At 41.9% G+C, this 25347-nt stretch overlaps 2 protein-coding genes and 1 long non-coding RNA gene across 4 annotated transcripts in view; 2 read left to right on the top strand and 1 right to left on the bottom strand.

The window, feature by feature from the left end:
* Positions 1–1460: 1460 nt before the first annotated feature.
* On the bottom strand, positions 1461–6137 carry LOC139598663 (uncharacterized). The gene is made up of 3 exons (XR_011681974.1): positions 5715–6137; positions 1781–5338; positions 1461–1565 (listed from the first exon to the last, which is right to left on the bottom strand). It is a non-coding gene; the product is annotated as an uncharacterized lncRNA (long non-coding RNA).
* On the top strand, positions 1513–17961 carry SUSD2 (sushi domain containing 2). 2 transcript variants are annotated; one of them, XM_071445295.1, is made up of 15 exons: positions 1513–1643; positions 2904–3108; positions 4435–4586; positions 5083–5250; positions 5476–5650; positions 7042–7243; positions 8282–8367; positions 8585–8853; positions 9833–9976; positions 10370–10525; positions 11560–11808; positions 12120–12392; positions 12901–13086; positions 17283–17373; positions 17675–17961. In XM_071445295.1, exons 1-15 carry the CDS (start codon positions 1577–1579, stop codon positions 17685–17687), a joined length of 2436 nt encoding a protein of 811 aa, XP_071301396.1. In that variant the 5' UTR covers positions 1513–1576; the 3' UTR covers positions 17688–17961. The 2 variants fall into 2 exon arrangements, with proteins under 2 accessions (XP_071301396.1, XP_071301397.1); XM_071445296.1 differs by lacking the exon at positions 5083–5250.
* Positions 17962–19072: 1111 nt separating this feature from the next.
* Positions 19073–25347, top strand: part of KREMEN1 (kringle containing transmembrane protein 1) — a 31100-nt gene continuing 24825 nt past the window's right edge. Inside the window, exon 1 of the mRNA XM_071445297.1 lies at positions 19073–19690. Coding sequence (XP_071301398.1) covers positions 19612–19690 — 79 coding nt within the window. The 5' untranslated portion in view covers positions 19073–19611. The remainder of the gene's footprint in view (positions 19691–25347) is intronic.

Here is a 25347-nt window from a genome sequence, read left to right as displayed (position 1 = left end):
ATGCCTTAGGTCTGTTCAGTTTGTGCCTGTGAGAACTGGGATTCGGGATGGAAAGGTAATGTTGGGAACAAAGTAAAACTGTAAATCTGTAAAGTAAATCTGAGTAAATGTGCTCTCTGTGCAGTGAAGGACTGAGGAGCAGCGAAGCAGCAGGGAAAGGGAATATTTATGAACTACATGAATATTTCACCCAAACTGGGGGGGAGCAGTGATGTCCATGTTGTCCTACAGAACTGGTTTAGTTATGGCTCAGAGAGAGAGAAAGGAAACTTTCATTTTCTTGCCATTTTTTCCAGACAGAAGTGGGACATCATCTTGCCCTTCCTCAAAGCTCTCCAGGCACATGGGAGTAGCTTAGTGCTGGCCCAGTTAGAGATAACAACATTTGAGAGATTTGAGATAAGTGTTACTAACAACTCTGTTGTCTCTTGATTGCAAAGATTCAGTCCTACAGACCCAGACTGATGAGACAAAAAGGGAATTTCTCCATACGGGTTTATCCAAAGAAACACTTTCAGCTCCCTTGCTTTCAGAGCCTAGCTCCAGCCTGCAGTTTCTTGTTCCTGTGCATGTGGATGGTTTGCAGTTACTGAGCACGAATATCCCTTTCAAGAGCTGCACCAGGGCTCATTTCTGCTTTGCAGTAGCGCTGTGAGTCACCAGGTGCCACCAGCGAGTCATTTCAGCCTCTGCTCATGTGCCCGCCGCTCGGATTCCACCCACAAAATTCAATATATCCGAGGATTGCTCCCAGACAAAAGCTGCCAGAACAGAGAGGACTTGGGGATCTTCACCTCCCCAGGACAGCCTGTCACCTGCACCTGAGACACTGGGGCTACGTGCTTTCCTTCCTATGGAAAGGAGCTGTCATTGCTGTCATTCTCTGCCTGGATCCCATTGCTGGAATTTCAATTCCACCTCCAAAATTGCATATATCCAAGGACTGCTCCCACACGAGAGACGTGGTGCTGGGAAACAGGCAGAAGTGCTCTGAAATGGAGGGGAACCCTCTGATTTAAGCCCTTAAAATGATGAAAAAGGGTGAGTTTCCTTCAATTTATCCCCTTAAAAAGAGGGAAAAGTAGGGGTCTGCCTTCGCTTAAATCAGCCCTCATGCTGTCACATCCAGTGCAGTGAGCATGCTTCCTCTATATCTCATTATCTTCTGAACTAAACTGTGCTGTCAGCATGTATTCTTTATCATTCTTCTAAGTGATAACAGATTTCAGTTCCTCCAGCAAAATTAAACCATAGAACTTTTGCCAATGACCCCATGGCCTTGAGCTTTGAAGCAGAAATGCTTGTAAAGCAATAAACATCTACCCCCCTTTCAGAAAAACTTGACTGTTAATGTGAAGGAGTTGCAGTGACTATCTCCCCTTCAATCTTTTCCTGGATTGGACATGACCTCTGAAATGGAGCATTTCATTCAGTTTGTTTTGCTTCAGTAATTTACAACAAACCTTTGAACAGAGAGAATCTTGTTTATTTCTGGACACTCGTTTCCATTGAAGGCTTCTCCCAGACTAGCACGAAGACTGCCACAATCAGCCATCCTGAATCATCTGGACAAAATATGAAATTCATTGGCTTAGATGTTTATTTCTTCATTCTTTCCACCCTCACTGCTCTTTGGAATGCAGGTAAGTGATTTTCAAACATTTTGCTGCTTTTAACTGCAAACTTTTTTGACTTCTCTACTTCAGAATGCACACTTTGGCAAGAAATTGTTGATACCATCTATACAAGCTAAAGCAAAGGCACACGGGCCAGATTTTACCTGCATGGTTTCATTTTCAATCCCTTCCTCTGTAATTTCCAGCAGGTCAGTGGATTCTTTTGTAAGTAAACAGACAATCTGGAGAATGCAGTAAATATATTTAAAGACATAGAAAAACTTTCCAGCTTCCCATATTGAACAAGTGTTTTTACTTCCCTTCTTTGCATTTTCCTGTGCTTTTTTTCTTCACCACCCACCTTGATCCCTGCCTTTCTTTTTGCTTGTGTCCTCCCAAATAATCAATCCTTCCTTAGTTACTTTTTCATAATTGGCTCCAATTTTGCAAGATCCATGTCCAAGTTTAGAATTTCTGATACTTACCTAGATCATCTCAGCATTGCATGGTATTCTTGACATAGTTCCCAAGCAGTGTTATCCTTGCAAGATTCCACTTCCCAAAAGGTCCTCAGTGCTCCCAGCTGTCTCTGCAGCTTGTTCATCTCAATTAACTCCCCCTTAATTGTTTGTGAAATCCAGTAATTTTTGACAGTGCTACTGTAATGTCTGTCTCCTTCTCACTGTTTTATTTGTTGAGTAGTTTCCCATGTGATGTCCAGTAATTACTGACAGTCTGTAAGCCAAGAGCCTCCTCACCTGTCTGTGTACCCAGAGCTGCTAACACCTGCCTTGTTAAGGCCAGACTCAAATGAAATGCACAAAACAAAGACATTTCAGTAGTTCTTAATAAACTTGTGTTGGAGCCCATTTTTGTTGCTGATGTTAACTTTCCAAGAGCACTGGCTTTCTGTTCTTAATGATTCCCGTGTAAGGTTGATGGCGGGGTTCTGGTACATTTAAGACTTATCCTCAAAAATAAATGTAATTGGTGACACTCACTGAGGGGCTGCTCTGGAGATTTATCTGTCTATTACATGTAAAAATACCTCTGGAATTAATGAAATTATGTACTATCTGGGAGGTAAATAAGTGTATTTTGCTATTCAAAATGGAGCAACCTTAATATGCAGGTGATTATAACCTTCACCTAAATACATTCCTAAACTAACGTAACCAGCCTATTTTATTTACTTACAGCAGTCCTTTGGATGATGTACTTGTGCTTCAGAGAACATCTAGAAGAGTTCAATAACATTCCTGACTCTTTTTTTCTTCCTTTAACAAGGAGCTGAAGACTCTTGTGCACAGAGATGTGGGGAGCTGCTTGGTACCTGTTCTTGCCAGGTGACATGCCAGTCCTTGGGGACATGCTGTCCTGATTATAAAGAATTTTGTCTTCAAATTTCTCCATACTCAGGATCTCTTATGGGAGGCAAAGACTTTTTGATTAACAACACAGCTTTTGATCTCTCTTCTAAGCTAAAATGCAGGTGGGCCATGATTTTATATTCCTCTGCCAAAGGGAGGCAAAACTTTGAAATCTCACTCTCCAGCAATAGGCAATTACCACCAGTCCATACAGGAGTGAAAACGTTGTAAAGTTGTTAGAATCCTGAAATGTGCAAAAGTTCTGCTCAATCTCACCCTCAAGAATACCTGTTGACTGTGTTTCCACACAGGATTGTTTCTTTTAGGTGGAGTTATTGTGTGGTACAATCATAACCCTGCTCATTGCTCCCTTAACATATTATGACAGTGCCTTTTGAAAAGAGTTTCCCTTCAGGGCTCTTGATTGTCAATATTTTTCTAGCATTTCCCTTTGTGGGAAAGAAGTATTTATTTCTTAATCTGAACGAGAAAACAGCAAGACAGAAATGTAGGTAGGACACCTGATGTTTTTCCTGTAAGAGAAAGCTGTGGATCCTAAATGTGTCAGCCTGTATCACACTTAGGTGCACGTGGCACGTGCAATACACACAGTACACTGAATTTTGATGACCCAGATGTTGTGCTATTATTTCCACAGAAGGTTCTGAGTGAGATTTTGGAGTCCTTCCCGTCTGGGTAGCAGTACCTGAAAAGGTTTTCAATTCTTTATTTGGAAAACCTTTGACCAAGGCATTCATTCTGTAGAACATAACTGTGTACTTCGAAGCAGAGAGTTACATAATTATAGCCAAGGCAAATTCCAGTGCAGAAAAGCAAAGGTCCTATTTCCTGGCAGGCCCCAGCTCCCTGTGATACTTGGAATAGATATTCAGTCCCCATATATCAATTTTGAATAGTCACAGGTGGGGTTAATCCCCAGGACTCTGGGCAAGAGCCCTAACTGGATTCAAATGGTTAAACAACAAGCAGTGCCTTCTGAGTTAACCTTTGCAACAGAAATTCTACAACAGCATGAAATTCCTTTCGTTGACCTCACAGGACTTACCAGGGGGGAAAAAACCCAAATCAACAAATCAGAAATTTGCAATAACTGCATCACGGTCATTGCTAGCCACCCTGTAATCTTACTAATGCTATAACGTTATTTTCCTCTTCCTGTTGCCCCTTTGTTGTTAATTTATTATATCTCTCTCCCCCAGAAATTAAATAGTAAATTGAAGGTTTGTGGATTGCTCTATATTTGTGCAATTCACAGCAGAATTCACATTGATGTAATGGCAGATTTTTCCAGTTTATATTCCCTGCAACAAGCAAAACAGCCCCAGACTTGAAATGATCCACATATGACACAAGGTTGCTTGTTGAAGAATATTCAGAATTTTCCTTCTATCTATGGTGACACTAAAAAGTATTTTCAACATCTACAGGTTCAAGCAGCAAATCACAACCAGTGGCTATATTGACAAGGATGGAAAAGCCCACTGCATCTCCCCATTGCTTTATGAGACTGGTTTCATCCCTTTTGAAGTTTCTATAGATGCTGGATCAACGTTTCCCTACTCTGGAACTTGGTTATCAGGTTACTTATATCTACAGCATCCCTCTTCTTGCTATATTTTTCCTCCATGCATGCAAGATTATAGAAGTCTTTTCTTTTTGATCACTTTTATTCTTCCTTAACAGGCCTCAGAAAAGAAAGTCTCACTGGCTTCATGTTAATTCATCTTTTGAGAGATGAACTTTCACAGCAATTGAGTAGCAGCAGCAGCATTAACTGATAAAAAGTCCTGCTTAAAAATGAGGTTGACCAAAACTGTTCCCATTTCATCCCTACTTCTACCCCTTTTTGCCCCCTCTTCAAATAATTGCATTGTGGTGTTGTAATCTAAGGACTGCAAGTATTAGTAAGGGTTGCATTCTCAGCTTCAGCTTATTATTTTCATGTCATGCATCCTGTGCTGTGTAAAACATACCCAGGGGAAATCCTGCTAAATCTTAAATAATAGAGTAGCACTTTTTCAGAACTACACAAAACCAAAGTGTCATTAGCCCTCCTTTTCTGCTCTGCAATGCAGTACATCACAGCAAAGTTTCAGATGGAGAAAAATGCACTTTGGTAAATGAGACAAAATGGCAATACTATGGCACCCCCAACACTGCTGGAAACTTAACTCTTACCTGGACACACCAGACACTTGCAGCAACCCACGTCAACATAGAAGTCTGGGGATACCAGGAAACAGGTAAAGTGACCCTTTTCCTACAAGCATTTGTCACACACATAACTCTTGTGCAGAGCTCTGCACAGCTTGTGATCACTTTCACTGAGACCTGCAAGTATAAATAACTGATTACAATAATGTCAGCTTTTCCTCTTCATTTACATATGGGAGGAAACATCTAATTTCAATCTTGTGGCTATTGCTCTTTTCCAGCATCCAAAACCCTTCTCCTCCTCTATCTGACAGGTGACAGCTATTCCGAAAACTGGATGGCTGAATGGAAATACCTTTATACTTTGGCAAGAGAAACCCCCAACACAGGGAAGTACTCTTTCATTCCTGTACCTGCTGAGGGAAATTACAGTACATGGGACTATGGAATTTTGAGAATTATACCCAGCAACTATTTTGATGGGCAGAGGCAAGTGAATAATAATAATAATAATAATAATAATAATAATAATAATAATAATAATAATAGCTACCTTATAAGCTGTTGTCTCCTTTGGCATTCAAAACTGAGACTCAGGCTCCATTTCCTGGGAAAAAAAATGGGGAGAAAACTGGAAGGTCAAAAGTGAGAAAAACTCATAGGTCAACATAAAGACAGTTTACTAAGTAAAGAGGAGCATGGAGGAAGAATCATGAAGTCTCCCATGAGCAGACTGATGCACAGGCAGTCATCCAGTAAGGGCTGCTTTGGAAAAACACCCCTGCAGTTTTATGGATGGGCATGCTGGTGTAGGGCATGGAATATCCCTTTGGTCAGTTTGGGTTGGCTGTCACAGCTGTGCTCCCTCCTGGCCTTCTCCCTGGGGCCAGCATGAGACACAGGGAAGACCTTGACACTGTGCCAGCAGGAGATAAACACTGGTGTGTTATCAGCACTGTCTTGGTCACAGATGTAAAATGTGGCTGCTATGAAGAAAATTACTCCAGCCAAACCCATGCTCTCAGCAGAGTAGGATCTGCTGATTCTTTTGTTTTGTCACAACTGTGGAGGAGTCCCTAATTGTGGAACTCAATCACTGCAGCCACAGGCCTTCCTCTTCTATTTTGTGTGCAGGTTTTTGCATTCCTTCAAATTTTATAGCCATTTTCTTTTATTTCATTGCATATTTCCCCATGATTTTTGGTGAACTACCTGTGTAAGTGCTCCATGGATATTCTTTCATAATTCTTCCATATCTGCAGGTTTGATGTAGATGGTGTAGACTGTGAGTATATAAATGCCACCTCTTCAGTGTTACAAAATATTGCTAATATGTCAGAACCTTTTTGAACATAGAAGGATAACCTTTTCCCCTTCTAGAGGGCTTTTTATTACACTTTGTGTAAGATATTTTTTTCATGGGGGAAAAGCAGAGTGGCTTTGGAACATTTCAAGGATTCTAAATTGTTTCTGTAGCCATTAGTCCTGATATTACTGGGGTGCAGTTGTTATGTTTTGTAAAGAATCCAGATATTCTTCATTCTGGCCTAAATGAAATTGCAATGTCAAAAGGCATGAATACAAAACCTTCCTCTAAAAGGATCTATGTAAGCCAGAATTATGATTACTAAAATGTATTCTGATTATTGCATACTTGCTGCATGCTGTCCTGCCACCTCCTGAATTTGGAAAATTTTGATGTGCCATAACTTTTTGAAGGAAAAAGAAAGCAGTGGGCTTTGCAATGAAATAACTTGGAAGTCAAAAGATGCTTTTTAATTATAATTAACAATAGAGCCACAGTGCTACTGTTCAAGTAGTGCTTGTTCAGCTATCAGATCTATTTTTTGTTTCTCTTTTTTTTCTTTTTTTTTTACCAGCAATATTCCATCAATCTGGAGCCCAGACCATGCATTGGCTTGGCACCTTGAGAAAGACTTCAGAAATGACCCAAATGCATGGGCAACTGCAAAATGTATGGAATGGGACAGAAAGGAAGAATTGCTTCCAAACTTCATGGAAGAAATTATAGACTGCCCTTGCACCTTGGCACAGGCAAGAGCTGACACTGGCAGGTTCCATGTAAGTTATTAACTGATCCCTCTGGCTTATTACAATTCCAGGTGGAAGCTTAAGGAGTGCCAAACTCCACACACACCCCTGTTCCCTTCTCTAAACATCATTACAAGGAAATTAGGTTACATTTAGATTTGCCCAAGTAGCATACCAAATGGCAGAGGTAAATACTGCTTATCTAGGCAGTATGAATTCAAGTGCCTTTAGAATAGGAGATGGAAATGACATTCAAACAGGGAATTAAAGCAGTAGTTCCAATGGCAAACTGAAAACACTCTGTGGAGCTGGGAGCAGGTATGGCTTCTTCAAGATCCTACAAGAGGACAGTCTGTGTTTGAAGGTGATATCCCATGCTGTGGCAAACTATTTCTGCCTAGTTTTTCATACTTTGCTGCAAACCCTTCTGCCATGTACATCAGAGCTCAATCCCAGAGCTGTAATCCATTATTTCCTTTAACCTGCCTCCTTCCTCCTTCGCTTCACTGCTATCAAGGAACTGACAAAAGCTAAGAAATCAATTGCCATTCAGTCTACACTTTCACTTACACTGCTGATCTGAGGACCAGATGAGAGTGACTTCCTCTCCTATTTATGATACCAAAATGGTGGCATGTGTTTACGCATTTTAAAAAAAAAAAGTTTAGATAAAAATTGTTACTAGTCTGGTGATGAAGCTCCAAACATGATGTGTAAAAGCTTGTGAAGATAAAGAATAGATCTACTGCCTCTATCTAAGAACACAGGATAAACATTTACTCTGTGTCTGTGTTTGTTGTACACTTACAGTTGAATCCCCATCTGGCTGCCTTTGTTCTTCAAGGTCTGTTGTAACAGACTGCAAAATGTTCAGGTCAGACATGTGCTCCAGACACTTGAGTATTAAATTCACCATTTTTCCTATCATTCCATGCTGTTCAACACAACCGTAACCAGTTCATGTCAACTTTACACACATGTCAGATACAAAAGGTGGGAACAGAATGTAAGAACAGAAAGGACAACGAGGCAAGAACCCCATTAAGTGTGAACATTGATCTTTTTCAGACAGATTATGGCTGTGACATTGAAAAGGGGAGCGTGTGTACTTATCATCCTGGTGCTGTGCATTGTGTAAGAGCCATTCAAGCCAGGTAAAGAACATTTTTTAAACTGCAATTTTTTGAGTAATCCTTTCACCTCAGAGACAGCAGGATCACAGAAGTCAGGGGTGAAATCTAACTGGACATCAGATAAAGCTTGGCAAACAAAATATTTAGCTGTATCCATAAAAAGTCAGTAAGCAACCCCTAAATAGAAACGGACCCCACAGAGCTAAATGATGATTTTCTTGCTGCTTTTCTCAATCAGTCCCCAGTATGGGGCTGGACAGCAGTGCTGCTATGACTCCACGGGAACCCAAATCCTCACACGTGACTCCACCGGAGGCAGCACACCTGATCGAGGACATGACTGGGGTTCTCCACCTTTCTTGAAGCCTCCCCGGATACCTGGCTTTTCCCATTGGCTTTATGATGTTATCAGCTTCTATTACTGCTGCCTGTGGTCTGACAATTGTGACTTCTATATGAAAAGGCGGCCCTCTAGTGACTGCAGGACGTACCGCCCGCCCCGAGCTGGTAAGGGCTCCAGAATTCCCTTATGGAGTGTTGATTTTTCATACAGTGTTGGCTTTTAGAATATTTCTATATGTGCATACATATACGAGTTGACAATGGTGAGGGTACAATGTCCTGTGGAAAAGTTCCATGGAAGGTTTATCTTGATCTATCACTTACAAAATCTGTATGTGTTTTTTAATTGTGCTGCAAGATTTTCTGCTGTTTAGCATCTCACTCATCCCTGGAACCTAAATAGCCAAAGCATAATAGTCAATGCTCACGACTTTATATCATCAGTGTGGACTTCTTCAGAAAAAAAGGTGTTTAGAGATGGTCAATGACAGGTAGGAAGCAGCTAGAAAAGCTGTCATGATGAGAAATATTCATATCAAATAAGAAAGTTTTACAATTTACAATGTGTCTGGTTTTCTCCCACTTGCTTTCAACTCAGTCTTCAAGTCTTGCCATACCTCTGTTGCCACCACATTTTGCCTTCTATGCTGCTGAGATGCTGAGGTGTCCAGCAGGACTTGGCCTCCCATAAAGAAGTGCAAAGAGGCAGCAGTTTGCATCAGGAAAAAAGGAGAAAACTGTAGAGGGCATAGTATTAGGTAGTTAGGGGTCATGAATGAGTGGTCTGGCTGCTTAAAGAAACCCCATCAAAAGTATTGGCAGAAGCAGAGTTTGAATTTGTGAAAATACAGCTTTACAATTTGATGGCAAGGTGCATTGTATTAGTTACCATACAGATTAAAGCATACAAAGGAAGATAAATAATTGGGAACTTGGAGAAATTTACATGGAAGTTGGAAATGCAAAAGGGGATAAGGGTGCAAAGGATATGGATGCAGAGATAAAGCAATAGCTCTGTATTCATGTCCAAATCTCCCCATATATTGCATGTGACAGAGACTTCTCTTTCCTTTCTCATGAACTTGAGGAGTAACAGGTTGTGATTTTTGCTTGATCTTAATTCTCTTTTTGTTTTTAAAAATAGCATCTGCTTTTGGAGATCCTCATTTCTTTACATTTGATGGTCTGAACTTCACCTTCAATGGCCTAGGAGAATACACATTGGTGGAGTCTAATCTCACATCCTTGAGAGTGCAAGGGAGGACACAGCAGGCACACTTTTCCAATGGTGAGTTGGTAAGAGAGGAAGCAGAGCTCTGCAAATCGCAGAACTTCTGAGATTTGCAGAACTGAGATTTGATATTTGCTTGATTTGCACTTAGCAGCAATCCTCCTGTCATCTCTAGTCTTCTTTTTTTGGCCATTTGTGAACAGTCTCCATTCTGAAGATAATCAGAAAGCAGACAACATCTTCAGGAAAAGCTTCCCAATCAAAGTTTAATTGCTAGGTTTTTTTATTGGGTGTGAGTAATGGAAGTGTAAAGTTTTCTACTGTGTTTAAGAGCTCCAAAAAAATTCTTATTTCTCTCCAATAAGGAAACAGAAGGCCAGTTCTAGAAATCAGTCAATGCCAGCTGATGCATTTTGATAGCATTGTTGTTTTTTTTTTTTCATTTGGAAGGAACTGAGGCTCGGGGGACAGGCCTGTGTGCAGTGGCCATGCAGGAGAACAACTCTGATGTGATTGAAGTGCGCTACTCTGAGGATTTGCATCTGGAGGTCCTCCTGAACCAGAGGGTTCTCAGCTTCTCTGAACAAACTTGGATGGACTTGAAAGGTTAGTTACACATATCAGCCTTGCAAGCAATTCCATTCTGATGGAGCCCATGGAGAGTTAAAGGTGTCTCTAGGTGTATGCATTTCAACTCTTTTTTCAGCATCCTTTTGTCAAGTGTTCTAACAGGTGGCTTCAGTGTCCATGGTTTCCATGTCCTCTTTCACTTGTTTGTAGAGCAGTGGTTTTCCCCCTCATCCTGTGGACAGTGAATGGAATTAAAAACTCTGTCCTCTGCATTCTGCTTTGAACTTACTGCATCTAATACAATGAAGCCAACCAAATAAAACGGAATATAGTGAAATATAACTAAAATATACACTAAAATATAACTCAATTTCATATTTACCTATTGGGAGCTCTCTCAATTGGTCAGATATTATTCCTCTATTCTTCTGCCAAAAAGACTATCAAAAGTTGACTTTCTGTCCAACAGGGCTGTGATCATTTGATTAGTCTTAATGATAATTTGACAAATACTCATGATACATCACTTAAATTTTAACAGTAATCTCCCTGTTCAGCAGAGGAACATTTCTGTGGCTAGCAATTCATTTTCCTCCCATGGCTGAAGAGCAGGTGGAGGGCTACAATGCCAGGGAGCTGCAGAAGCAGAGATGCAGGGAGGAAAACAAAATGAAAGGGGGCCATCGAGGGGGCCTGGAGAAGAAGCCATATTAGGGAGGTGTTGACAAGACAAGGGAGAAGGAGAGGAAAACTGTGACCACTGAGAGCAGTGCTTCCATCCATGTCTGATGTGGACATCTCATATCTTAGCTCCTGAGACACTGGCAGGAGGCATCTTTTATCAACAGTGGACCTCTCTTTTCTGCCACTCTCTAGTAGCCATCTTGTCACAATTGTAGTGTGAAGGTGTGGCTTCCCTTTAAATGCTTCTCAGAGTGCAGCTCAGAGTGGAAGGGAGGAAAAGCTGTATGAAAAATGGCTAAAACTGATGATTTAAACTGATGCTAAAACACAACAATTTTTTCACATGGATAATTCGCTATTTTGTCCTCTTCCTCTCATGGTTATAGGTCTCTTCCTCTACTCTACACCTGATCAGAACATCACAGTGATGTTCTCCTCTGGGTCAGGAGTGGAAATAAGGGGAAATGGAGGATTTCTGACCCTGACAGTTCTGCTCCCAGAGAAGTTTATGAATCACACATGGGGTCTCTTTGGAGTAATGAATGGCAATCCAGAGGATGACTACACCTTCAAGAATAAAACCACCATGTCAGTTCATGCAAGTCCCCAGCAGGTGTTTGAGTTTGGAGCTAGCTGTAAGTAATTTTTATGGTTTATTATTACATTTTCTTTACAAATTTAAGACAGCTTATGATTTAAGGACTAGGAAATTAAGTCTGTGCCAAGCAACCAGTATGGGGGGAAGAAAAGGAGTAAGAGAAATATGCCCTCCTCTACCCATCTGGGGAGTGAAAACAGAACCATGATGGAATGTTCAGCACTTTGTACCTATATCTCTTCCAGCTCCAGCCACATCTCTGTAGATAAACACTTGGATTAATAGCAGAAGGTGGTCTATGTTGGCAATGTTACATGTGGATCTCTCTTTCTGTCTCTCTCTCCCAAGGGGCAATTGAAAATGGAACTTCTCTCTTTACTTATGACACGGAGTTCTTACTGGACAGTTTCTTTTATGGGGACAAGCACAATGCCTCCTTTCTGCCTGTGTTCTCCCCTCATGAAGACCCTGCTGATCCCCTGCTAGAAGAGATGGTCTCACGCTGTGGCTCTGACCCATTCTGCAGATTTGATGTCCTGACAACAAGAAACCTTCAAGTGGGAAGTTCCACAAGACTTTCCCATCAGAATCACAAGCTGTTGGTAGAACACCTAGAGCCAGGTGATACAACATTCCACAAAACATCATTACAGAATAACAGGATATTCTGAGTTGGAAGGGACCCACTGGGATCATCAAGTCCAATCCTTAAGTGAATGGCCCATAGGGAGCATCACTATAGATATTTCTACAGGGCATCTAAAGAGTTAACACTCTTTGAGGAGGCTTTGCTTAACTGTAGGTTCATGCATCTATAAATAATCTGATTTTGGGGAATCATCTTTGTACCAGGAAATCTCTGTACTGATAGAATACTTAGGCAAACTCAAAATAAATTTCTTTCCATTTCTTCCACTATAACACCACAGCACAGAAAGTTTATCTTCATTTTATACACATTAAGCTGTCTTCCTTGGACTTCAAAATAAATTTTAAAAGTAGCAGGAAGTATTGTCTCTCAGCCTAAAAATCTTTGTTTTTCCATGAGTTGCCACTAAAATGCTGTTTGTAATGGAGATTTGCTGGTCTAAGTCCTAAATACTCTAACCAGATATGTTTCTTTTATTAGTGATCTCTTGTGGCTGGCTGGATCATCCAACCAATGGAAGAAAGAATAGTACTAACTACCTGCTGGGCTCAACCATCAATTTCACCTGCAGTGAGGGCTATGAACTCACAGGAGGGTCACAGGAAAGAACTTGCCAAGTGTCAGGAGCCTGGTCAGGGGACACACCCCAGTGCAGCCAAGTAACAGGTCTGTTGCCTTTTAGATATCACATATTGTCACTAAAAAATTGTTATCAAGAACAAGGCCATCTCAGTATACCATGATGGCCCTCGACAAAAGCAACTTCTCTTACTTGGTAAAACATTGGACATGAGATGCCTGAATTACTAGAAAGACTATTATTCAAATCTAAATAACAGGTGACTTATGGTGGTTTTGTGTGTTTTGGTGGAGGTATTTTTGTTTTACCAATGGGTACAGGTACCTGAAGGGTGGGTGAAAAGAGGATGGAGCCAGGATTTTTTCAGTAGCACCCAGGGACAAGACCAGAGGCCACAGGCATGCTCTGAAACATAGAAGCTTCCCTCTGAACATCAGAAACCCCCTTTTTACTGTGGTTATGACTGAGCACTGGCACAGCTTGCCCAGAGAAGTTTGAATATCTCCCTCCCTGGAGATATTCAAAAGTTGTCAGGTCATGGTCCTGAGCAACTCACTCTGGGTGGTCCTGCTTGAACAGGGGAGTTGGACAAAATTACCTCCAGAGGTCCCATCCCACCTCAACTGTTCTGTGATTCTGTGATTGGAGAGCAGACACAGCCCACACTTGCTGAACCCTTCCACACTTTTTTTTCTAAAATATTATCTTATCTCAAAACATAATTCTGTTATTCTATAGCAGTAAAAGTATTGTGAATGATGCAATAGTATTTAGTATAAATAACACAGATTTATTCTCCCTCTTGTGTCACTACTAATAGATTATCAGTTAGCCTGGGACTGTTGGATTTTAGTAGCATAGGCTGTCTCTATGATTTACAGAAAATGGCCCAAAATTTTCTTTTTATTCATTCACCACATAGACTCCAAATGTCCTCAAGATGGCAATATTTCAAAGCACCAGGGTGGTGCAAGGCCAGATGGCATGTTGAAGCACTTTCAATGCTGAGTTAATAGCTCCCAAAAGCACTCATCAAATAATTCATACTAACAGATTCTCCATTCTAAGACCCTTCCAAAGAAATGTGGGAAGTGCACTTCACATCAGCAACGAATTCCTGACATGCTGGCACATTTCATCAGCCTCTGCTGCCTGTACCAATTGCTTGTACATTTCCAGTGCAGTTCTGAACTTAGTAATATTTGTAAGATGAACTGCAGTGAGTCTGGGCAGCAGAAAAATTCACAAAGGCTAGATCTTAAATAGGCAATGGCAAAACTTTCTGCCAAGCTGAAAGCTAAGAATATTTTTCCACTGCTGCCATCAACCACATACATACTGGATAAGAGCCAGTCAGTCTCAATAAGCAAAACAGATGCTGACATTTACACTAGCAAAAGGGGGACAGAAAGGCAGCCCTGTGAGATCAGAGGAAAGGAGCTGGAAGATATGCAGTGACTGATTGCATTCAGAATGATGGAGATGTGACACAGCTTTGTGGATAAGCAAACAAAACCCACAGTGTTTTCCAATGCTTTCCTGGAAGGTGACAAAGAAAAACAAGGTGTGAAAGAATTTTATTGATTTGATTGCAACAAAGATCTTCCTTAGTATCTGATATTTTTTGTTCTAGTTAATATGCAATGTGAAAATTGATGGTTTTTATTAGCTGCAGGAAGTTGGAGTATGGCAATGCTGTCCACGGCAGCAGGATGCTGACAACACCAACAACTGAGCAACACAATATAAAATACAAATTTCTCTATTCTTTTTTTCTTACTGCTATGCCCTACTAGTGGCATTTATAGCTAGCCTTGTTTCTCCTTCTTCCATAAGGAGCTCTGCTGGATGTCAGTGTTTGTCAGAGAAGGCTATTTTATTGACAGGCCCAGGTCTCTACAGAGAAGAGAGGCAATACAGTTCAAAGTTCCTTTCACTAATAGCTAAACTTCTCATATTTTTAAAGCATGGACAGCCAGCACTTGTTTTTCACTAAAGAAACTTCTGCCCATGGTCCAAGACACAGCTGAAATCCAGTGCCAGTTTTCTTGTCTTACTTCTCTATTTGGCTATTTTCTCTATTCTCCATCCCCCAAGCCTCCTTCTCTTCTCCAGAACAGAAAAGGTCCTTGTGTTGTCAAAATCTGTTGTTCCTGAGGTCAGTTTTCTTTATTGTTTTCCTCCTTACACAGCAGCATGCTGCTGTTTCACCAACATCCATTTTATCAAGTCCTGTGACAAAGACCTTCTTGACACCAGGAAAATGGTGACAAAATTAATGGACAGCCCTTCCCAATTTCTGGGTGCCTGAATGGATGATCACTGACCTAGCCACTGTGATCAGCAGTCACTTTTTTACTTTGAAAGTGAACTATTAAACACACACTTTCTGAAGTTATTTCTTTCAGGCTGCTCAGGAGCACAGGGCCCAGCCCTCTGTTATTCTAAGCCTACAGGTGTATTTCTTTACAGTGCTGTGCTCATGATGCTGCAGTTGTGTAGCACATCAGATTCAAGCTCTGTCTTGCAAATCATCAAGGTTTTTTTAGTTGCTATATGCCTTTTCAAAAGAGAATATTTAAAATAAAGATATGGGAACCAGGGAAATTGGATAGGAAGAGGTGGAAACAAGAAAATGTAATGCCAGTTATTTTACAAAATCCGTTTCGGTATTTTGAAACTTCAAATACAAATTATGTTGTTGGGCATGCATATTGTTGTTTTTGAGTTTTGCTTCCTTGGACTAAAGTTTCCATGGAAATCCTCTGCTAATAATTATTTTGCTATGCTTCTAATTACAATCCCACTGCAAGTCTTGCCAGTACCACAGCAAGCTCTCTTCACAGAATATCACAAAGAGGAAGAACAAAGAAGCCATCCAGCAAAAGCAAAAAGGAGATTCTAGTAAAATGAGATGTAATATCCAGCTAAAAATCATAAGATAGTGGCAACGTATGTACATAGAGTCTTTTTGAGACAGACAATATGGTGATATCAAGGGCAATCTAGTTTTGTTTGTCTTTTGGGTTACATTCTCCTTTCCCCCCCTCCTCCTCTATTCACTTTTAGGTTTCCTTTTCCAGTCTCAGGCTCTGTGTAAATGCTGTTCATTTTGAAAAGCTGTCAGAAATCTCATTAGTCTTCTATGCTTTTTCTAAACACAAAGATTTCACAACAGAGGCAAATCACTACTGGACTAACTACTTTAGCCAGTGGTGAGTTCTCATCACTTGGCAGAGACTGGGTGCCTCCCTGTGAGGGATGTGTAAGACAAACATTAAGCCTTGTTAAGAATTTACTGGATGATGGATCAATGCTTGTGAAACAGTTTATGTACCCCATTTCTTTCCTTAAACTTCACTATAAACCAAATCAGCAGCTGAATAATCTCTTCTAGGATCATAGAAGTGTCTGTTCTGTCACTCTGCCATCACTGTGTGCTAGGCTGTGGGCTGGGCAGGTGTGACAAAGTGATGGAAGGAAGGAAGGGCTGACAAAAATGCAGCCCTGATGTATTAAGGCTCAGATACAAAATGCAGGAATTATTGTTTCTCCCAGACAGTTCATTCCACATGTTGCATCTCCTAACTTTTACAAATATTCTTATATGGTAATCTAATCTGCCACTTCTTAGTAGATAAGAAAACAAAATGATATTTTTTATTCAAAATTTGTTTTATAATCTGGTTTGTTTCTCTCTTTCAGGTGTCCTTGTTAGGCAGTCACAGAATCAAGTTGACACTTTCTGTGTTTTAGTGTGTTCAAACTCTCTGATGCAGTTCAGTGTACCCACATCAGAGCAGTCACTTCTCTTTTATGTAGATTATTAAGCAGCAAAGGTAGTTTCAAAATTTAATGCCAAAATTTAAAGTAATCAAACTATATGGAATAAGGATTGAAAACCATTTCAGTTCTTGGGATTGACAGTTCCACATCAATATTGCACATTCAAAATGTTGACTACAAATTAACCACTAGCCACCCTTTGTGTTACAAAGCTTTTGCAGCCACCTGCCCTAACAGTTAAATGTAGGAACTCTGTGAGTTCCTAATCTTTACCAGTTTCAGGGAATCTGAAAGGGTAAAGGGTTGGAAGGGACCTCTGGACATCATTCAATCCAATCTCACTGCCAAGGGAGGCAGCTCCACAAATAAAGAGAACAGAAAAATTAACACTATATGTACAGTTTCAAAAATTGTCATGCAATTGCATTCAAACAGATATGAAAATATGTATATCAAAGTCTTCATGGTTTTTTTGTGGTTGGTCTCTGTTTTTCAGCTATCAAACAAGTAATTGTTATTGGCAGTGTATTTGGATTAGTTGGCCTTGCGGTCCTGGGACGTCTGGGTTATTTATGCAGAAAGGAGAGGTAAGCCTTGACTGAACTGAAAACACAAATGAACCTCTTAAAGAAATAGCAACTGCTATGACTTTTTAAATAATAATTTAGTGATGACCACTGGCAACAAACTGCTAGTGTGCTACAGGTTAAAAAGAAGTGCAACTGATGTATAAACACTGAACTGTATGTGAAACTAGTGGAGAAAGAGGGCAGCATAGTGAATGAAAAGGGTTTTGCCAGGAATACTGGTGGATTGAAATGGAGATATGGTTAATTTTCTGAACTTTGTTAGCAACTGTTACAAATTTTTAATCCTTCTCTGCTCCAGTGTTCACAAGTAATAGAATGGCAGATAAAATGGAATCGAAATTGAGTGAACGGAAACAACATCGGGTTCCAGCCCTTGGAAAGAAGACTGTATGTGTGAGGAAGAACTAAATACTTCTGAACCTGTCACAAAAAAGAAAAAAAAAGCACAGTGCCAAGCTAACAGAACACTGATATTGTTTTTCAGTATTTCATCACTCAAAAATGCTACATTCACAATGAATTCAGCTCAAAGAAATAAGAATGCGGCATATTATGCCGTGATATTAAAATTTATGTGTAAAGCCATGCTACTGTATGAAGACCGTTTTTTGCTTTCTATATGTGTCACAAAGGCCAAAAGAAATGTTAGCATATTTTCCCCCTCAAAATCAACCTTACAGCTTTATATGGCAGGAGGTTTCTGTATGCTAAAAGTGAGATGCATCCACACTGTGTATTGATACAATAGTTAAGGCCTACAAACTGTATTTTGATTGTTCCCCTTCAGAATGACAAATTGTTCTCTGCCTGTATGGGTTGCTATTTGATTACACAGCAGTGTTGTTAAGGGGGTACAAGGATGTACCTTGCACAAAGGATGTTTGCCCTATTTCTGTTCCTGACAAAGCAACTTTTTAAATGCTTTTTTAACTGTTAGCGTGGGGGGTTTTTTAGTGTGGTTGGTTCTTAGCAAAGCTGTTCTACCATTACTAAAATGTCTCACAGGCCAAGTAAGGACTTTGTAAAAGTTTAGACGATTTGCTGGACATTACCACTCTGACACTTTGTCCTTTGGGATCATCAGGTAGATGAAAACAAACAAACAAAAACTCAAACCAAACAAACCACAAATCCAAACCCTATCTTTCTGCACGTGCATTTTCAGAAAGCAACGATGCCACTTTCGGTCGGGAGCTGCTGGCCGCTGTGTTTGTGTTTGTCGCTCTGGGCGTGCTGCGCTGTAGGCGTGGGTGCCCCCTCACGTCCCCGTGCCCGTGCCCGCCCGCCAATGCCCCGGGTCCCTGGGCGTGGTGGGCTCCTGTGGCTGTGTGTTCCCGTCCGTGTGGGTGTCTGTGCGGCTGTGTGTTCCTGTTTGTGTGGCTGTCTGTATTCTGTCTGTGCGGTTGTCCCTGCCACCCGCGGCCGGGACAGCGGCCCCCGCCCGGCCTCAGCTCCGCCCGCCTCGGGACGCGGCCTACGGGGGACGCGGCGGCTTCAGCAGCCGCGCTGCTTTCTGCCAGCGCTCCCCGGGCTGTGGGGCGGCTGGTGCCTTTCCACTTTTAGAACGACGCCCCAAATCGCAGCGTGCGGCGCTGGCACCTCGCCGCCCGCGTCCCTCAGAAAGTTTGCAGCGTTCTCTCCCTGTGCCGTGTCCGTCCGTGCCTTCGCGGCTTCAAGGAGAGGAGAGCCGGGCTGCACCTGCGCTCGCCCATCGCCTCCGACACCCTCAGGGGGAGCCCAGCGGGGCAGGGGCAGCGGCCGGCCGCGCCAGGCCACGGGGCTGACGGGCTCTTGCCCGACCTCTTCCGCGGGACACTGGGTACGAGGGGAGTGACGAGAGCGAGCCTTGGGTCGCTGCTGGGATGGAGGAGTCTGTGTGTTTGTGTGTGTATGTTTGTAGTGAGGCGTCCCGGCTAGCGAGGAGGGCTCCGCGGGGCCAAAGCGCTGCCCCGGGGCGAACAGCACCAGCCCGAACGTGTCGGTGTCAGAAGTGGAAGCGGCAGCCCTGCGGTCCCGCGCCGCAGCAGGTTGGGATGTCGGTCTCTATCCTTTCCTGTCACATGGCTGGTAATAGGATCCCTCATCTGCCACTCGGCACCTCGCCGGGGCGCACTTACAGGACACATGCTGTAGGGCCTCCGCTTCCCGCACTTTGCGCTCTTCCCGGCCGCCTGCCACCCCCGGAGAGCCGGGGCTGCCGCCTGCGAGCGCGGCGCGGCCCGGCGGCCGCTGCCTATGGAGCCTCCCGCCCTCGCCGCCGTCCTGGCCTTCTCCGGGCTGGCGCTGAGCTGCTGCCGGGAGCCCGTCCTGTCCGGTGAGTGCCGCTCCGCGGGGAGCCGGGAGGGGGGCGCGATCGGGGCTGCTCCCCGAGCTCCTGGCCGGGCTGAGCGGCGAGCGAGCGGGGCAGGCTCTCCCCGAGAGAGAGGGCTCCCCCGCGGAAGGGCTCTGCCGGCCGGCAGCGCCTCTTGGAGGTCTTGACGACGTCCCTTCCTGCTCGGCAGAGCCGTGCCGGGCTCGAAGCTGCTCGTGCGAGCACCCAGCGGGTGTTTCTGCCTGGAGTCCCGGGGTATTTGAGGCTCTCCCTGTGCGTGCTGAAGTGGGAGCTCGGGATCTCCTGTAAAAGCGTGATGTAAGAGAAAGAAGAGCAGCACGTTTCTCTATAAAAGCGGTTCGATCTGCGGAATGGAGGCATTTAAAGGGAGAGGGGCGTGCGATTGTTTGTGTCACTGGGGAAAACGCTGGGGCAGCAGAGCCAGAGCTTGAAGGGTGAGCATCCCATCCCGCCTGCCCGCAGTGCTGCCCCAGCTGCCGGCCAAGCCTGGGCTCCTCTCACCATTTAGAAGCCTGAAGCTTCACTTCCTAAGGGGATTTTTCACTCAAAAGTTTCTCGGCACCCTTTTGTCCTCGTTTTAGTTGTTGCTAATGATTTCAAGTACTATGGTTCTCCTCTGGTAAACATTGGCCATGCTTTGCAAGATCAGAAGTGGCAGTTCCAGATGGTCGCAGCCATCAGATGTGTGGTCCTTCTGGATACATTTCGTGTATTCTTGATTGCTGTTTCTTCTAACAAAGTAGAATTTGCTCTCCTTTTTGAACACATACTTGCTCATCAAGTTTTTGTAGACGCAACTAATTAGAAACGGAAAATACTTGCACAGTGATTTGCAGGGACTAAAAAATCTTTTACAAAAAAAAAGTTCTGGTACATTTTACTTCTTCTCAGAAGTAAAACATGAGAGTATTTTCAGATAAGCATTTAGAGAGCTGCCTAGACAGGACCATATCTAAGAGTCTTTTCCCAGCACCATTAGGACGTGCTTGGTGCACACAGTGGATACTCCTTCCTTTGCTTAGGTTGAAGAATGCTTGTAAGATTTCTGAACAGAACCCTCCATGTGTAACCATGTCTCTCACAGAGGGCTGTGTGACAGCAAGTGGAGGATATGGCCCAGCATGAATGTTGGGCTGTTAAAGAGGACAGAAATGCCTGAGCACAAGCAGCTGGGGCAGGGGGAGGAGGGAACAGTATATAATGCCTCCAAATGAAGGTGCAGCAAGGGAGAATGGATCTAGAAAGCATTGCCACCCATGTGTCTTCTGCTCAAGAACCTGCAAACAGTGCAAATACAGCAGCTTGTAATTTGTATGGCAGGTACAGGATCTGCAGAGTTCCTGGTCTGCACAAGGGTCCTCGTCTTGACCCTGAATCCCACAGACCTGAAACAGGATCAGCTGTGTCAGGTTGCACTTGAATCTAGCAGAATTCTGAAATGACAAACATTATTATTGCTTTTGGAAGGCAGTTTGTTGTATGGTATGTTTTTAATGCCTGTTTCTTGTTCTGGTTTTTTAATGCGTGTCCTTATAAGTTTATTGTAAAGTGCAGTCAAAATAAAATCTGTGTCACCATCACTTGCTAAGATAGGAGAAAAACTTGAGGAATTACTATATGAGAAATTACTCCAGTTGTCAGAAATGAAAGTGAATTAACAACCATTTTTGCACATAGTACTATGGTACTTTCCACGTAACGTTTCTGCTTTGCCATGCGATGTTCAACAGTTTCTATTCACTCAAACACTGATATTTCTACATTCAAACCTTGGCATGTGTGCATTCAAACATCAGCCATACATAATTTCTCAAGTGGATCAGAAATAAGAAGTGTGTGGATAGATTACCTACCATTAAAGGACTGTTTGAATTTGGTGAGGCCAAAGAAATGGAAATGCCTTCAGCAAATGTTAGTTTTGGTGAACAAATGTTATTTTACATACTCAGTGCAATAAGTTGTAATTTCTAGTTTCTGTATTTATACCATTCATTTAATTTCCCCATCAGAAATGTATGTGATTATCAATCTCTTTTTCCTTTCTCTGTTTTCTTTCCATTTAGCAATACTGAGTCACCATGTCCTTGGTTTTTTTCCCAGCTGAGTCTTTCCTTTGAGCTTTTATTCCAGCCTTCTCTTACAAACCTGGTATCTCTTGTCATCTTATTCTCTCTAAGCCTTAGTGATTCAGAGAAGCAGTTCTACTTGATATGCCATAGGCAAGCCTCATAAAAATACTTTAAAAAGCAATTTTTTTTTCTTTCTAACTAGGCAGATAGGGGATGAAATAGTCAGACATTTCAGCATATCGTGCTTGTACATGCATAGAGCATAACTCAAAATCCAGAGTTATGTGAATAGATTTAAGCAGGATGGAGCCAAAGAAGTAGGAGGGAGGCAGGGATTACATGCTGCCAGCTGCAAAATTTTCATTTTTTGTCATATCACACCATAATGGTTGTGCAACTCACCACTCCCTTCATCCACACAGTGGCTATGGCCCATCCTGATAGAAGTGCCAAAGGGATTCAGCCCTGCCACACTTGACAAGGGAACAACAGTTTAAAAACTTCACAAAGAAAGAAAACAAATGGGTGTATTAAGGAACAGAAATTCTTATGGGGTCACATCACACATTCTTACTTCCAGTGATAAAGAATCACAAGGCAAGCAAGTGTGTTTGCATCTTGTGGCTGAGGACCAGCCAGCAGCTGCAAAGCTCTGGCTAATATAGCATGTTTGTATTGTACAAATAAAAAGACAAAAGGGACAGAATGCACTTAGAAATAATGGGAACTGTCTCTTGTGCTCATAACCCAGCTCATCTGCCTCCAACATATTCCAGAAAAGGTCTGGCCAGACAGATTTTTTTTTTTAAACAAATAAAAAGTGATGAAAAGTGATTAGCTTGACAATTAGAGTCAAAATTTCACAAGGATAGCAAGTTCACATATATGACAGCTCACACGCTGCCAGGGAACACAAGTATCAACTCTGCATGTCTGTACATTTCCAGGAATGTGCATTTTTACAAGAGATGCTTCAGTCAAGGTTTGAGCAAATTTCAGGTGGCATAATTCAAGCAGAATCAGATATTCACTGTGGCTACTCTCTGGCTTGGACCAGTGCTAATTAGGTGTCTAATTCTGACTAGCAAAAATGATTGCATTTGAGGACTTAAAAAAATTAAATGTGTATGTCTTTGTGTGTGTTTGCATGGATATGTAGAATGAGCAGATACAATTCTTAAACTACATATGAAGTGCCCCCACATTGTAAAGGAAAAAATGATCAGCTAATCAAGTGCCCTCATTGCATCACATCAAAACTTAACTGTCTAATTTAAGAAATGGGGAGTTGTTTCTAGGGATTTTGAAAATTGCTATTTGAAACAAAGATAATTCTTTCATGATGGTTTTTCTTTAGCTTGTATCAACTGTTCTATTGTGGGAGATTCTTACTGTTACAGCACAGGCACAGAAGCCTGACAGTTTTGATGAGTGGTTGTATTATATTAGTATGAATTGGAATAGAAAAGTATTGAAATGCAAAAATAGTACACTATTTTTTTACTTGGGTAGATCTAAATCAGCCTTATACTTCCCAAAAGCATTTATTTTGCATCATAATATGGAATGAGATTTTTTTTTTCCTGACCACTCATATGATAGTATGCAAATTAACTTTTGGTTCAGTCGATAAAACTGCATCTTCAAAGAAAACCATTGCAATGCTAAAAATATTTTTAATAATGACCACAGAAGCCATATTTGTGTCTTTCATCTCCTGAAGCTTCTTCTGGTTTTAATCAGTGTTCCCACATGAAGAACTGTGGCAACCTATGATAATAGAATCCCTATTCAAATCTCGAGGGAAACAGAAACGTTCTCATTTGAAGAAGGTGATGTGGTGTTCTGCCCCTTCCACCCGTGGGCCCCTGCCTCTGTCACTGCCGGGGTATCTTGGCATCAGTTAAGTGGTTTCTGTCCTTTCCTCTGTGCATTACTTTCTCATTGAAGTGTTTCTGCTGTCTAATTATACCCTTTCAATCAAATTAGAGACTGCAGCATCTGGTTAGTGCCTGTAACTGTTGCCATCTGCACCTAGATACAGTGCTTTCATTTAAGGAGGAGTGCTTAAATTGCAATCTCCAGCAAGAGCTAGAACAGTTTAGATAGAATGGAAATGACTTAAAATTATTCTTGGAATACTCTGCAAGAACATGCATCAGGCAACCCACACTGAGTCATTATCGGACCTGGCACCCTTGGTTTCATACCCTTATATTCTGCTTAAGCATTTTTCTGACTTTTCTAAAAGGCTGTAGGAAAAACAAGTGAAAACTGAGCAGGCAGTTATAACCACGTAAATTCAAGGAACCCTTAATTTTTGGTCCAACCTTACATTTAATTACAATGCTGTAATGAAACCCAAGATTTAAATAGTAGCCACTTTCATTTATCTTTCATTAATCTGCAGATCTTTAAAAGAAAACCTTACTTATTGTTGGGCAGTAGGTGGTAGGATAATTTCTGGCTTGGGTAGGCCAGTTTCAGGTTGATAATTGTTGTCAGTCTCTCTGGACACTGCTCAATGCTCCAAGTAGCTTTGAAAACATTAAGCAAACAAAGTGGTTTGGTTTGTTTTTTTTCCTCTCCAGTGGAATAGGAAGAAGTTTGTCATTCTGAATTTTCAGTCTCAAAAGCTATGTACAGGCCTCAAACTTGGAAAGTACTCTAAGAAGTCATTGAAACCATCCTGAAGCCTCCATCCCTTCAGTCTGCAGTTTGTAGTGTCTCTAGATAGATGTCTTTGACAAAATCGTTGGAAGCCAGTGCAGACTCTGAAATGTCAGTGATTTATCATCAATAAAACATCAGGCTGTTATAGTCTGCACTACCTTAATTTTTCAAATGATCCTAAAGTGGCGCCCATGTGGAGTGCAGGCAGCCATGCAGTCCCAAAGTAACAAAGGAAAATGATCATTGTAAGGTCCCTACATTGAAGAAGAAACCGACACAGATGGAAAGAATTTCTACAACAGCTGCTGTTTGATCTTCCAAATGTTGATCTGGCTCTAATAAAACTAATTGTGAACCTGTATCACACACTGAGTATTCACTTACAGTGGACAACATCCCTAGTCTTGTTTTCTGCTTTTTTGTTCTAGCAGTTGTCACTCAGTACATGCTTACCTAGCCTCAGCATTCATTTTAAAAAGTTACTTGCTGTCAACCATGGCACCTGATGTGTTGAAAACTAAACAGCCCTGACAACAAAGTGCTGTCCCTCTTTTCTCATCAAGGCTCATGAACAGCATCTGTTGGAACCTTTTGTGACTAGAACCACTGCAAAGGTTCTCTGATTAATTATCTCTGATTAATCTCTGATTAATTCTGTTTACAGACATCCCCATGACACAGCAGAAGCAGCAGGGTCATTAGGCAGTTAATTGAGTGAAATCATCACGGACACTGATTCTAATCACAGTTTTGACACAAGCCTCTACTTCAGACTATGTCTGAAACCCAGCTGACTAAGATCTTAGAAGTATGAGGTCACACACTTCTAGCTTTGAGTGGTCACAGTTTTCTTCTTTCAGCTGTCCTGTCTGAAACCCTAGTGTTTCAGTAGAGGTT

This window comes from Agelaius tricolor, unplaced genomic scaffold, assembly GCF_023055355.1.
Source record: "Agelaius tricolor isolate 1412-34295 unplaced genomic scaffold, bAgeTri1.0.p SCAF_20, whole genome shotgun sequence".
NCBI classification, from domain to species: domain Eukaryota; kingdom Metazoa; phylum Chordata; class Aves; order Passeriformes; family Icteridae; genus Agelaius; species Agelaius tricolor.
Note: the sequence above shows the minus strand (reverse complement) of the source record. Positions and strands in the feature narration are given on the sequence as shown.

What these genes read in the sequence shown, in the direction of transcription:
- SUSD2 (XM_071445295.1), top strand. Translation starts at nt 1,577, where the DNA reads ATGAAATTCATTGGCTTAGATGTTTATTTCTTCATTCTTTCCACCCTC. An exon ending in GTTTGAGTTTGGAGCTAGCT is followed by an intron (nt 11,809 to 12,119) that starts GTAAGTAATTTT and finishes CTCTCTCCCAAG; the next exon opens with GGGCAATTGAAAATGGAACT. An exon ending in CCAGTGCAGCCAAGTAACAG is followed by an intron (nt 13,087 to 17,282) that starts GTCTGTTGCCTT and finishes TCTGTTTTTCAG; the next exon opens with CTATCAAACAAGTAATTGTT.